The 13,398-nt window shown below is 44.2% G+C and overlaps 1 protein-coding gene across 1 annotated transcript; it reads right to left on the reverse strand.

Annotated features, from left to right (window-relative positions):
- Positions 1-6,282: 6,282 nt before the first annotated feature.
- On the reverse strand, positions 6,283-11,327 carry susd3 (sushi domain containing 3). Its single transcript, XM_079742062.1, has 5 exons — positions 11,141-11,327; positions 8,975-9,166; positions 8,509-8,662; positions 8,230-8,403; positions 6,283-6,945 (listed from the first exon to the last, which is right to left on the reverse strand). The coding sequence occupies exons 1-5, from the start codon at positions 11,205-11,207 to the stop codon at positions 6,567-6,569; spliced, it is 966 nt and encodes a 321-aa protein (XP_079598188.1). The 5' UTR covers positions 11,208-11,327; the 3' UTR covers positions 6,283-6,566.
- Positions 11,328-13,398: the final 2,071 nt, after the last annotated feature.

The following is a 13,398-nucleotide window of genomic DNA, read 5'->3' on the forward strand; positions in this document are numbered from 1 at the left end:
CTCCCGGTAACTTCCACACGAAACAACCGACGCCCAATCCAGAACGCTGTGCATTTACCAGAATGCCCTTGTCCCTCAAAACACTGCTGGAATGGGGAGAATGGGGGGAGAGAGACAGAGAAAGACAGAGAGGGTGGGGGGGGGGTCTGGTAAAAGAACAACAGGCCATTTGTTCCTAGTGGATAAACAGGAAAGGTGATAACAACAGCCAGGCACACACGTGAGCTCGCTGTCTGTCTCTGGCTCTGCCCCTGAGTTACCCCCCTGGACTGGCCAGACAGAAGCACACACACACACACACACACACACGCAGGAGCTGACACCTCACACACCAATAACACCCACACACACATGCACACCCACACTAGACACACCTCCGGGCCGGCATACACACACGGCTGGAAGCTAAATATTTAATGACATTCGCCAAGCTGAAAAGCAGGACGTCATCAGTCTTTTCCAGACAGTTTGATCCCTGAGGTCTGACGGGTCCACGGGACGCATGCATGCAGGGAAGGGCGTGCCTCTCTGCTGGCCGGCTCAAACTGCCTGGCCCACTTCTACAGGTTTACCTGACCAGCATATCTCTTCCCAGCCACAGACCTCAAGCCCCCGAACATTCAATTACACAAGCATTCAGTCGTGTGTGTGTTTGTGAGCAAGAGTCTCTTACCAATGAAAAGAACAACCGTGCGTGCGTGCGTGTGTGTGTGCGTGCGCGTTACTCTGCCCCAGCGGTGGGTGAGTCAGGGAGGCAGCAAAGTACACATCCAAACACAACTGCTTGTTAAAACGGACGCCTTAATTAGACAGTGTTTCAGCACTGTCACTGGAACCTCAATAATTAGTGTCACCTTCTCCCTTTCATACACTTCAATTGTTAAACACGATGTGAATAAGGGCAACAAGGACTGATATTCTTCCAGATTCCCTTGAATCAATGTAGATGAATTTGGTAGAATACATGTCTTCAAATCAAATTATCCAAACACATTTTTACAAAGGACCCTTCGGAATGGAAAAAGAAAAATCCTAATGTCATACTTCTATCCTCTTCCTCCCCCACAGATACCTCTAGTAACCGTGGAAACAGCCAGACGGGCCAAGCTCTTGATTGATGACACACAAACGGCTCCTCTGATGGATGGATGGATACATGCAGATAACACATCTCTATCACAGAATCTCCTTCTGCTCCCAGAAGAAGATGAGGATGGGATCCTTCTATCAAATGCATTCTTATCTTGCGTTCGCCTTTCCATGGAGGTGTGCGTTGTCACACAGACACCTCCGTCACCTGCCTCCAACCCCTGCAGAAAGACTCTTGTTGCCTCTGCATAGTGGACCCCCCCTCAGGGAACACAGCACAGGGAGAGGATCCAAACTCAGCATCGTCCCCGAGACTTATGTGCAACTGAAGCAACCCTGCAAGAACTCAAATTAGCTGTGAGTAAATCGGAAACAGGGAAGCCTTCCTTTAAAGTAATTTCTGATCCTTGAGGCTGAAAGAACCTTTGTTGAAGTGCTTTATGAGTATGCTTATGCAAGGCTTCCACTTTTAATGAATGTGGATACGCTTAGATAAGGCTTAGCCAAGCAGAAACCTGATACGATTTTCCTTAACCTCTCCTAGCAAAGACACAAATGCAAATTAAGTAACATTGCCATCTAGTGAATATACCCTCCATTTAGCTGCTAAAGGCAGAACATTACAACTATCCATTTGCACTTTCAGAAGGCTGAACAGGGCTAGAACCACACCACACAAACAGCCTGGCTGGATATTAACCCACGGCATCAGGAGACAGTGGTTATATTATTAATGGATTTTATGAACAAACTGGATAATCCAAGATGTTACCATTTATTTTTGGTAGCAGAAAACTATAAATATTATCAAAGGTTTTATTTTATGGACGCCTCTCTCCCTCTCCCTGTGTGTGTGTGTGTGTGTGTGTGTGTGTGTGTGTGTGTGTGTGTGTGTGTGTGTGTGTGTGTGTGTGTGTGTGTGTGTGTGTGTGTGTGTGCTATCTATAACACCGAAATATACTTTTCCCATACTAAACTGAAAATGTACCAAATATACCTGAGCCTATTTTGGTCACATGGATCCAGTGAGCAGCAGTTCAGAGACATTTAAGGATAATGCCATTATCGGGTTTTCAACAACATGATGACCTCAGCAATGTGGGGCCCTGAAGCTGTGTAGACCGGTGAACAAATCGTTTTTGCACTGTTCACCACTGAATAGCAAATTGTCAAGCAAACTGTATGGCTAAAGAATTGCCTTACTTTACAGCTGAGCCGCTGCAAAGCTCCACTCAGTCAGCTGTTTTCTTTCTCCTTTGAGAGAGAGAGAGAGCCTCACCAGAACCCACCTGCTCATTCCTACGGGCTAGGAACATCAACGGTTCGGTGGGATCGACCCATTTGTCCTCAGTCTCAAATACTGAGGTTGTGGGTCACACATTCCTTTCTTAATCCGTTTCAAACAGGCAATGTACATTGAAAACCGGTATTCCGGTGATTTGTGGAATGTCATGTGCCAATGTCAGGCATTTTATTTTCCATTTTAGCCTCAGATTTCTTTGATTTGATATGGACCGAGTGTAGACAAATATGTACAGGCTGAGCAGCACCGCCCTATAGCTCCGTTTGCAGAGACACGGGGGAGCTTAATATTCTGAAGCTTTTTGATCTCACTCTTACTCATCCATGGAGTAGATTGCCATTTGTCCTTGGCTCAAAGGAAATCACAGCGTTGTTTTGCTACGCTGCCCGGCCATGCCACAGAACAATGGAGGAACGGACCCGAACCTCTTCAGATATCACCGTCTGGGAGAAACAGAGCAGGGAGAGAAGGACATTGAATAGACTCATGCCCCCGGCACTGAGAGGAAACAACAAAAACAAAAAATGGAATTGAGAAAAAACTGTGAAATAAAAAATAATATTCAGGAGAAGAAAACAACTTCACAAAAATAGCCAAAATATAGCATACAATTATTTGTACAACAAAACTATGATTTCCTACGGGAGATACAGTGAGTCACAGAGACCTTCAGTTGGATTGAGCGAAGAGTGCAGGCTCAAGACAGAGCCACCTTTCTATGAGTGTGTATGATTCACCTCCATAATAATAGAGCGCTGCGAGGCCCACGGTGAGGCAGAAGCAGCTCAGGTAGAACCAGGGCCCTGCACACAGGAAATACAGTCAGACTTTGATAAACCAACGTCCATATCATCTATTTTGATGATACAGGTGTGAAGGTTAGTATACTAGGATCAATGTTATATGGTGGAGAAATATTTAATAAACAATTCAGCACTTTTGGATATGAAGTGACGAAGGAGATAGGATACAGTATTTTACCATCGGGTTATAAATGTGGTTGCACGCATCAAGATAAAGGTTGTTATACAAATCAAGAAAAAGGATTGGTTGTACAAATCAAGAACATGGCAATAAAAAAAGGATGCAAGAATATAATGGACGGATAAAGTGCCTTCCAAAGTGTATATATATCATATTTAGATTACATCTATAAACAAAACAAAATCGTGAAACATGGTCACTCATTGTAGAAATTATCTCTGGGGGATAAAAAAGCAATCTTTGTGCCGCTCTCTAATTATCCCAGATCTCCAGTATCATCTCAGGGACACACTGTGGATGACCCAATTTTGTCCCTAGGGATTCACCTTCGACCCACTGGATGCAACAGTGTCTGTTCATAGGAATGCAGAACAGAAGAGACTGTTTTTGTACGTTTTGGTTGTCGGCTGAACGTGAGCTAAGCTGACCTACAAAGCCAGAGCTCTTGATGTAATGTGACAATGCGGTGATGTCATTTTAACATGCAGGGAGATGCGCCCACATTGTGTGATAATAGAGGTGACAGGGTTCAGCAAACAGTGCCATTGGATGAAAAGCGCATCAGGCTTCGAAAGCTTATTGAAGGACAAACCAATTTTTGTAGAGACGTTCTTTACAGTCATGCAGCTGTATTTTCTCCTCAAAGTGCGGTCAACCTAGACAACGGACAGTTTTAGAGAACTTGATAAGAACTGTATCAGAACTATGGATCAGGGCAGCACTGTTCATTGGGTTTTACCCTTGTGGTTTAGCACAGATCTCTCTTGTTGGACTGTCAAAGTGTTGGTCTTCTTGGGTTCTGCCATTTCTAGAACAGAGAGAAAATACAGAAACCAGGGGAGTGGGTGAATAGCAAACAACGAAGATGACAAGCTGTAGAACCGAGACAAAGCCTTTCTCAGAACATTCGCCTCTGCCTTCATAAAACCCTGATACACTGAGGAGCTGATAGTAAGCAGGCCAGACAGCACATGACAACACACAGTGTGGTAGAGTTTAACCAGAGGATTTCATAGCAGAGTAAATACAGGTGAAGCTGGAATATACATAATATATGAATAATTTAGGTCTATTTCATATCTGCCAGTCAGCAGTAGCTAGTTTAATTCTTGGACAAACCACATCAAATAAATGTAATGAAAACATGAACTGTAACAGCTCTTAAAGACATTTCCGTGGACGGAGAAATGTGCAGCTCATGGTTCATGTTCAACAAAAGCTCCAGCACATATTTCAATACATCATTTTTAGCCATATGCTTACTTCCTGTGTGCAATAGACTGGTGACATGGTGACATCTATATTGATTATTCTATACATCAATTTTACATATTATATATATATATATATAAACATATGTTTTTATCAGAATAATGTGGTGTTAAAAACCTGTGTATACACCACATCATTCTGAGACGTGAGACAAAACAAAGGATTTCTACAGTCTCTGTGCTCGTAGCCAGTGTCTTGACCCAATGACCTCGGAGGCTGACCCTGCTTGGTAAAGTGCAGTAAAGGTCCTTGGCGTGGAGCTGGAGGGCTTGGTAGAACCCCAGACACGCCTCATCTCCCTCCTGCTGCAGGTGCTCCAGCAACCCAGAGAGCCTGCCCCTGGTGGCCACCGCTAGGTTCCTGAACTACAGCAACACACAGATACCCTCACCTTCAATAAACACACAAAGATAGCAGGGTACTGGTCAGTATAGCAGTGGGTAGGATGGACTCCCAGGTGAACATTTATGGGTTTGAATCGCAGTACACTTCACCTGTAGGCAATCTTTAATAATACGCCTAGCCCCCTACCTGCACAGTAATTAATTAATTTTTGTTTTGCATTATAGTAATTAGCTATAGGTGGTCACCCTTTGTGCCTCATGGTCGTTCAGAATCTGGGGGGGGATCCTGTTGAGTTGCAGAACCAATCTGTCGAGCAGTGCCGTGTCCATCCCCTGGTGCCCACACAGGAACTGGGCGTCCCGCTGGAGAAGTGGATCACGGTAATCATCAATGTCTGGCCGAGGATGATGACAATTACAGCGGCCCAGAAGACAAACGCAAGACTGACACATCAAATGAAAATATGCCTGAAAATAAGTGCTACCTTCTTCTACGAATAGAAATATGTCCCTGAGAGACCAAGTACGTCTGTAACTTCCTACCTTCGTAACCTTTATCAATTTGGGCAACAGGTAGAGCTTGATTGGCTCTACCATTTTACAACCTCTACAATTAATTTAACCGTTTATCTAAAACAACAAATGTGAACAGACCTCCCATTCCATGCGGTCATGAATTGTTGTCTCTTTTACTTAATCGCTCAATGTTAAAACGCTTGGCTAAACTTCCTGCTTCTCGCTGCCGCCATCCTGCGGCCATGCAAAGGATGGAATTAGATCCACAAGCCAGTCTTGTCTAGGCCCTGGGCTGACGGAGGTTCCTTATTTGTAGTCAATTTCCGACCACATATGAGCTCTTTACGCCAGTTAACAGTCCCAGGAGCACAAATAATAAGTGCACGAAAATTATAACAACAACACCAATGAAGTCAACAAAAAAAAAGCCAACGTCAACGTAAAGGACCTCTCTATCGAATGACCCGACCTCTATCCTGCCAATAACGCTCGCGTGGGGCATCCCGTCCCAGGCGTTCCTTAGTGAGATTAGAATGGCCGGGAGGGAACGAGGTTATCTTGGCCGAACAACAAAAAAGGGAATAGGCCTACATGCTATTTATAGTGACGACTATCCCATAGATTAACCAGAGCAGAAGGGGTTTATACCGCTAAGACTAGCTTTTTCCGCTTCATTCATACCTGAGTCACAATTAATTAATTAAAAGCAGTAAGATAAATAACTAACTGCAGTTAGTCTGACTTCCTTGAAAAATAACAGTAATGCATTTAAAATGTGTTTATTTAAATGAAATCCTTCGCAAATATATTGACAATGGACTGCAGAATTATGCACAAGAAAGGCATCCTTAAAGTGCAATGGCTCACTCTCACAGACAGATGGCAGTGTCTCCATACAATTTCACCAAAGGCACAGCCTCCGAAATGGTACTCACGTTTTCACTGAATTATACCTTTTAGTTTCCTTCAGTCATTGACGTAAGAAAAAACATCACCTACTCAACTACTAAAACTATTCACAGTTTGTTTTGTTTCATTATATCAAATATGTGTCCTGCTCACACAGATATAATCCGTATGGAGCATTCATTTTTTGGTTTCAAAACTTGGGGCTCCTGGGAGGTGTGTTGGGTCACTCGCGGTATTCTGTGCTCCTGCCCTCCAAGCTGTCGCACCACGCTAGCACCACGGCCACCGGCCGAGCAGGCAGCTGAGCTCTGCGCTGGACCTGACTCCCGTTCTCCACGGCCCATCGGACAGGGCGGCCCGTTCGTTGCAGGTGAGTTGCGCTGGAGATAATGGGAGTTCGGATGTGGGCCTGCCTCGTGCTGCTCCAGTCTCATGTCCCGGGTTAAGGGAGATTGTCTGTAGCCAATTCCAGGGAGGGGAGTTGGAGATGGAACGGTACGATCGCCGTAGGGATGTAGGAGACAAGATCTGTGATAGAAAAAACGTTGTTACGATAAGAGCCTCAGATTGTGTCTGACTGAGAGTAGTATGTTCAGCATAGCTGTGTTCTGTGCTCACTTTTATTGCTGTTATACAATACCGTTTTGTCATTCCTCTTCTGAGGCCCTAAGAAGCACACTTCCATTACCCTACTGCATTTTGACTAACGCTGCTAGATGCATCTTATTGCGAAAAAAGTGTTCTTTCTAGTTATTAACATATGCACTGCTACTTCCGTGTCTGTGTGTGTGTCTCAATCAGGGTAACGCCTCGTGCCCACAGCACCGTCCGTTGACGGATCCCCATTGACTTTGATTGGGGACGGACGCGCAATGCATTGTGGATCCGTCCGTTCCAATCAGTGTTGGGAACGTTACTTTAAAAAAGTAATAAGTTATAGTTACTCACTACTTGTTCCAAAAAGTAACTGAGTTAGTAACTGAATTACTCTATAATAAAAGTAACTAGTTACCAGGGAACGTAACTATTTGCGTTATTGTAAAAAAAGAAAGTTGCTATATGTCAAAGAATTTGGATTTTTCTGAGCAGTTTTCACTTGGCCTTAATGTGTTAAATGGTTGAACTGCCCATTCAAGGCCCTGATATACTTCCAACTGAAATTTAATTTGCTTAGTTAAAAAGGATGTGGAACATCTCCCGAATACTACAGAAAATGCCAACTTTTCATCGGATTGCTCCGGACTCGCCATTTCTGCTGCTTCATCGAATCTGTTTGGTGTGTGCGTTTGCGTGTGTGGCGCGCGTGTCCTGGCTTGTGTGTAAAAACACTGGCTCCGATTGGCTACCATGAAACATGACTGCCTTAGCCAATCATAATCGCTTATCTCGTTGTTAACCCACCTGGTCTCCTCACTAGCAGTTTGTGTTTGGAGCCAGGGGTGCGTTCGGATTACGCAGTTTATTCAATCAATTCATAGTAATGCACCGCATTTAACGTACAGTAACGGTAACGGCGTTGTAACGACAGAAAAAGTAATTAGTTAGATTACCCCATTTCTGAAAAAATGTTTTAAACAGAGTTATTACAAACACTGGTTCCGATGGATCTGTCGGCGCCGTCAAAAAGTTGAAAAATGTTCAACTTTTTCGGCAGCGACGGATCCGTCATCCAATCAGATTGCGTATGCAAATTTGAGCACTGTGACACTTCTCGGACTCTGATGACCCTGGAAAGCTCCCCCATCCGTCAGCCACGCCTTCCGACGTCTGTTGACAGACGGTGCAATGTGCACGAGGCGTAGCCCTTCTCACCCGCATGGTGCTTTGTTGTCAACAAATCCACCGTCATGGCCGCCTGAAAGCATCGCCGCTGCCTTCTGACGGCTGTTGTTGTTGTTGTTGTTTCTGCTGTGATGATGATGATGAGGGAAACCAGTCCTGCCCCCCACACACTGCCTACGAAGCCACTCTTCCTCCTCTGTCTCCCTGTGGCCGCAAAGCATCAAACTTAGCGTTAGTGGGGGGGATCAGTTTCAGTTTGGTAGCCATGACGACGGACGAAGCTTCTGATGTTAAAGCAAGTATTTTCACCTCTTTTGGTGGCTTCTCTTCCTCGTCGTCGTCTTGAAGCACGCATGCAGACAGCAGATGATGAAGGCCATGGTCAGCACCACAATGACGCAGGAGCTCACGATGGACGCCCACACGGCAACACGGAAACCAAACTCCCCGTAGGCAGACAAGGCTGTACAGAGAGAAAAACCCACATGTGTGCTTCATGATAAAATTCATCCATGCAAAATTACTGCACACACACACATTAGTGTCTATCTTGTTATGAATATTTTATTGTAATCCATGTGTATGTCTTGGTGTTTGTTTGAAACCTCTCCACCATATCATTAACAATGATGTGGTACGCCCAATGTTTATTATTCTTACAGAGACATGGTCCTATATCAACTCTTCCATGATCTATGTGTCCCCGTTACGGACACTGTGCGGGGTGCATTCCGAAAGCGGTGTCCTCAGCCTGTCTTCTCATGTTTTTACTCACGGCTACAATAGGTCTCCCCGACCCACCGGGGGCTGCTGGGGCTCATTTCACACACCACATTACTGCCCATCAGCCTGGTGTGGTCAGGGCACTGCAAGGAGATGACGGTGCCCACGTTGGTTCCATTGCCTTGGATGATCCTCTGGGTGCCCAGGGATGGCAGAGGCCTGGGGGTGCACTGCTGGGCAAGGGCTGCAAATTGAAACACAACAAATGAATTTACGCACTTTTGTTGCTATCGGGCTTGTACAGTGTGACGACACATCGTAAGGCCCCCACCATTTCTAGGGGCATTGGACTATTCGTTATTTTGTTGGTAGTAACGTTTTTTTTGACTGACGTGTTGTGAAATGTATTGGTCATTATGGTGAGACATTTTTGTGTTTGAAACTTCAATAGCATTCCCCATGCAAGACTAAGCATGGGAATACATTTTTTTTATTGACCTATGTTTAGGTTAGCCTGGTCCTACCAGACTCTCCCACTTCATTTCATTTGCACAGAGTCTGGACCTACTCGATTGACAAACGTTAACTCACTTGAAGGCGGGTGTCTGTTGAAGTTTAAAACTATTGGATCTGCCATAACCAATCGCTAACGTTTAGCCGGGAATCAAGTTGCGCGCAGGCTGTAAACAAACCAAACACCGTGCATGAAGATGTCCGTCAACGAGAGCTGACTTCGTACCGTAGCTGACCTAACGTCATTGTTCTCAGCCACTCCATCTGTGCGATGATTGGACGCAGAAAATTTGGACGGAGAAAACCCACTAACATACCGCAGACCCAGACGGGAAATTCAAATTGAGCGGAAGTACTTAGGCGGGCGAAGCCAGGCTATGTTTAGGTAAACGTATGTACAGGATTTTACCAGTAGGCTACTACAACTCTCTTGAGTCCTTTATATAGCGGGGTTACTCCAACCAAAAATCCCACGATGCCTTCTGATGAACAAGTCCAATAAAAGGGTTGCAGGTTGATAAAGCATTCTCCTTTTTTCTTCTAACAGCTAACCCTATGATTTATTGACTAAGGAGGTTAAAACTAACTCTGATCCACTACAAGAGTCAAGTCAAGCGAGAGGAAGGTCATAACAATTCAATATCAAGTATTATTGCATATCGAAAACCTGTCCATTTTAAATGTACATTTAAAACGGTAGAACCATTACACTGAGATTACACTATATGCATATGTATATTATTAATACTTTATTTATGAGATTAAAAATATTTTGTGCTAGGATGACCTGGCTAATAACAGCCCTAATGCACTGCAGGATGGGACAGCAATTCCTCGGCTATCAGTGCTGAACCCCGCAAAGAAGCTGGCTCAGCACACAAAGTGACAAACTCTTTCACGCCGTGTGACACTCAAGCACCAACTGCTGACGATATCAAAGAAGCAGGAGGACATTTGACAAATTCTTGAAAACATTGTTGAAATATTCAGCATTTGATTATCATACAGCACAATGCTATTTGTGAAGATGATATTATTATGCTATTATGAGTGGGCTCCATATGGCATGGAGTATGGCTACATAAGTCTGCATATGATCTTATTAAGAAGATGTCAATATCAGATCATGAGTGTGTGTGTGCTGTGTGTGTGTGTGTGTGTGTTTGTATGTGTGTGTGTGTGTGTGTGTGTGTGTGTGTGATAATGATGACGACAGTTGTTCATTCGTATGAAGAGGAAACAAACAGGAAGGAAGAAGAGGTGGAGGAAAGAAAGAGAGAGATATGAACTTTATATTTGCTTTGAATTACATTAGCCTCATCTTCATATTCTGGTGGAGTGTGTGTGTGTTTGTGTGTTTGTGTGTGTTTTGACTATGAAGGCCTATTACTAAGTTTAAACACGATAAAAAAAAAGTCCCAACGATTTTTTGAACGAGAACCAAGCAATCAAGTATTTAAAAAACAATAAACGAAAACAGGGCTGTCGATCACCTAGACTTCAATATAAATATGTTTATGAATACAAAATCCATGTTTAAAGATATGGTTTTAAGCAGAACGAGATGGATAAGCTACGCGTTAGACAGGTATAGTGGCAACAGTGGAGGGAAATGCATTATAATGTGTAACATACCTACTATAGTATTCGTAAATGGTTAAGAGCTACCACTAGCCTACTAGTAGTACTACTACTACTTTCTTACCTCCAATGTTTTTGGCACGACTGTCATTCGCGGGCTCAAGAGATGTTATCGACGTTGCCCCTGCCATACTGACACAACCCTAGTCCGCTCTTCGACCCGTCCACACCGACCGAGAGCCTTGCCTCCTCGGTGCCCAGTGGGTCAGCAGGAAGGGATCCCGAACCGCGACTGTGTTGCGCCAACTCGAAATTTCGCGTACGGAAATGTGCCACGCCCCCGCCCCCCCGATCTCTCTGTCTTTATGTCGGTCTCTATTATGCTCGCACGCTTTCTCTCCGCCCTCGATCTCGCTCTTGATTTGCTTTAAAACATGTTTGCATTGCCAAATCATACAAAAACAACAATAATATAACAAATAAATCAATAAACACAAAACAATAACTATATATTCTGAATTCTAAATATGCATGTATATTTATATACATGCAAATATGCCCATGGACCTTGGAAATTAGGATTTGTTCAATTTACTTCATGTTGTCAGAAAGTGCAACATGCAATCTCTCTCTCTCTCTCTCTCTCTCTCTCTCTCTCTCTCTCTCTCTCTCTCGCTCTCTCTCTCTCCTGGATTTGTTTTGAATGAGGTTGAGGTTGCCATAGCGTGTTCCCATAATTGTATTGGTACACAGGTTGGGCCACTCATGCATACGCATTACCAACACAACTGTGGAGAATAGAGAAGCAGAGATAGGAAACCACAAAACAAGGCAACACCCAACAGACACAAGACATGAGCTCCAACAACTAATGCAACACGTATTTGTAGAAGAAGAAAAAAAGGTCATATTACAGAGAATTTAAAGTCCCCCAAGTCATGCAGAGAGAGACAGCCCACAGATTTACCAACACCATGGTTAGACTAATAGAAGGTTATGCTTTAATCCCTGTGGTCTGTGGTCCTTTGTGGGCACACAATGAAGACACTTTTATGAACCTTATTCAGAGGGTGAATGCCTGTGCCAGGGTTAATACAAGGAACTTGTCGGGTGTCATGTCTGTTCACGCAGATTTCAATGCAGTGACGCAGACTGCTATGTCTCTTGTTGTAATGAGTTGAGGCCGTACTGAATTCTGTGCTCACATTATGCCCCTAGTCTTGGTGAAAAACCAAGAGTCCCTTTATGTCAGCAAGATGCCAGACATGAGTGTGTGTGTGCCTCTGGTGCTCAGTAGCTCTCCAGGTTGTGTGGCTGCCCCTCCTAGACAGCCCCGCCCCTGTTGTACTCCCTCAATTTAGAGGGGGGAGGGAGACCATAAAAGAGGAAAATGTTCGGAGATTGGCTTGAATTTGCTCCATGTTTGTCACTTTATATATAAATACAAAACTAAAGTATTCCTTCTGTGGTTCTTCTGCGTGATTGAAAATTTCTTCTGAATTTGGCAGGGTGGATGATGAGGTAAGTAAAATAAATTAAATAAGGGAAACTCCTTCGTCTTATGTGAATCTGACGTGACAGAAGAGACACAGGTGAGGAGAGAGAGGAGAGAGGTAGGGTCTGGCTAATCTCAGATCCAACAATTTTGTAGCATAACTTCTGGGGGGGGGGTGGGGACGGTACAGAGCCTGAGCCCTGCAAGTCCTGGTGTTAAACCTTGTTCCCTGTTTGGTCAGGGAAATATTCTACTGAGGAAAACTCATTGGCTCTAGTGGCTGATGATTTCAGAAGGGGATTTGAATTTGTGTATTTTTACATTGGCCAGTCTACACATTACTGATTTGAAAACTTCAAAGACACATTTTCTTACTGCAGGCCGAGTTTGTGTTTGCCAAATATTCCCTTACAGATCCCGCCTTCAGCCACCTGATTGGTTGAAAAAGAAATATGAAGCGAAAGAAAGCGTAACGCTCGGTTCACTTTACCCAGATTTATGTTCATCGTCTTCCATCAGACTTTAGCTATTAATCTAAAATTTGATTTGGGAGACTATGGTCTGACATGTCGCCTGTGTGTTCTCTGTGGAAAGCCCCCCGCCTTCCCCTTGATGAAGGATTGCAGAAGAGGGCTGGTGGGACCATTCTGCCACAGAGGTGATTAACTAGGACGAGCACCATAACACGCTGCCGACCCGGGCACAGCCAGCAGCGCCAAACAAACTGGAGCACAATATGGCTTGAGGTAGAGGACACTGAAGGTGTCCTCTCCGAGATCAGTGCCTAAAAAAGGCACCGAAAATGAGGTTATAATGTGTTCACATACAAGTAAGTAGGCACGCACACATGCATGCAAGCAAGCTCACACTTACACACATTCTGGAGG

Source organism: Pollachius pollachius (assembly GCF_949987615.1).
Source record: "Pollachius pollachius genome assembly, chromosome: 8".
NCBI lineage: Eukaryota > Metazoa > Chordata > Actinopteri > Gadiformes > Gadidae > Pollachius > Pollachius pollachius.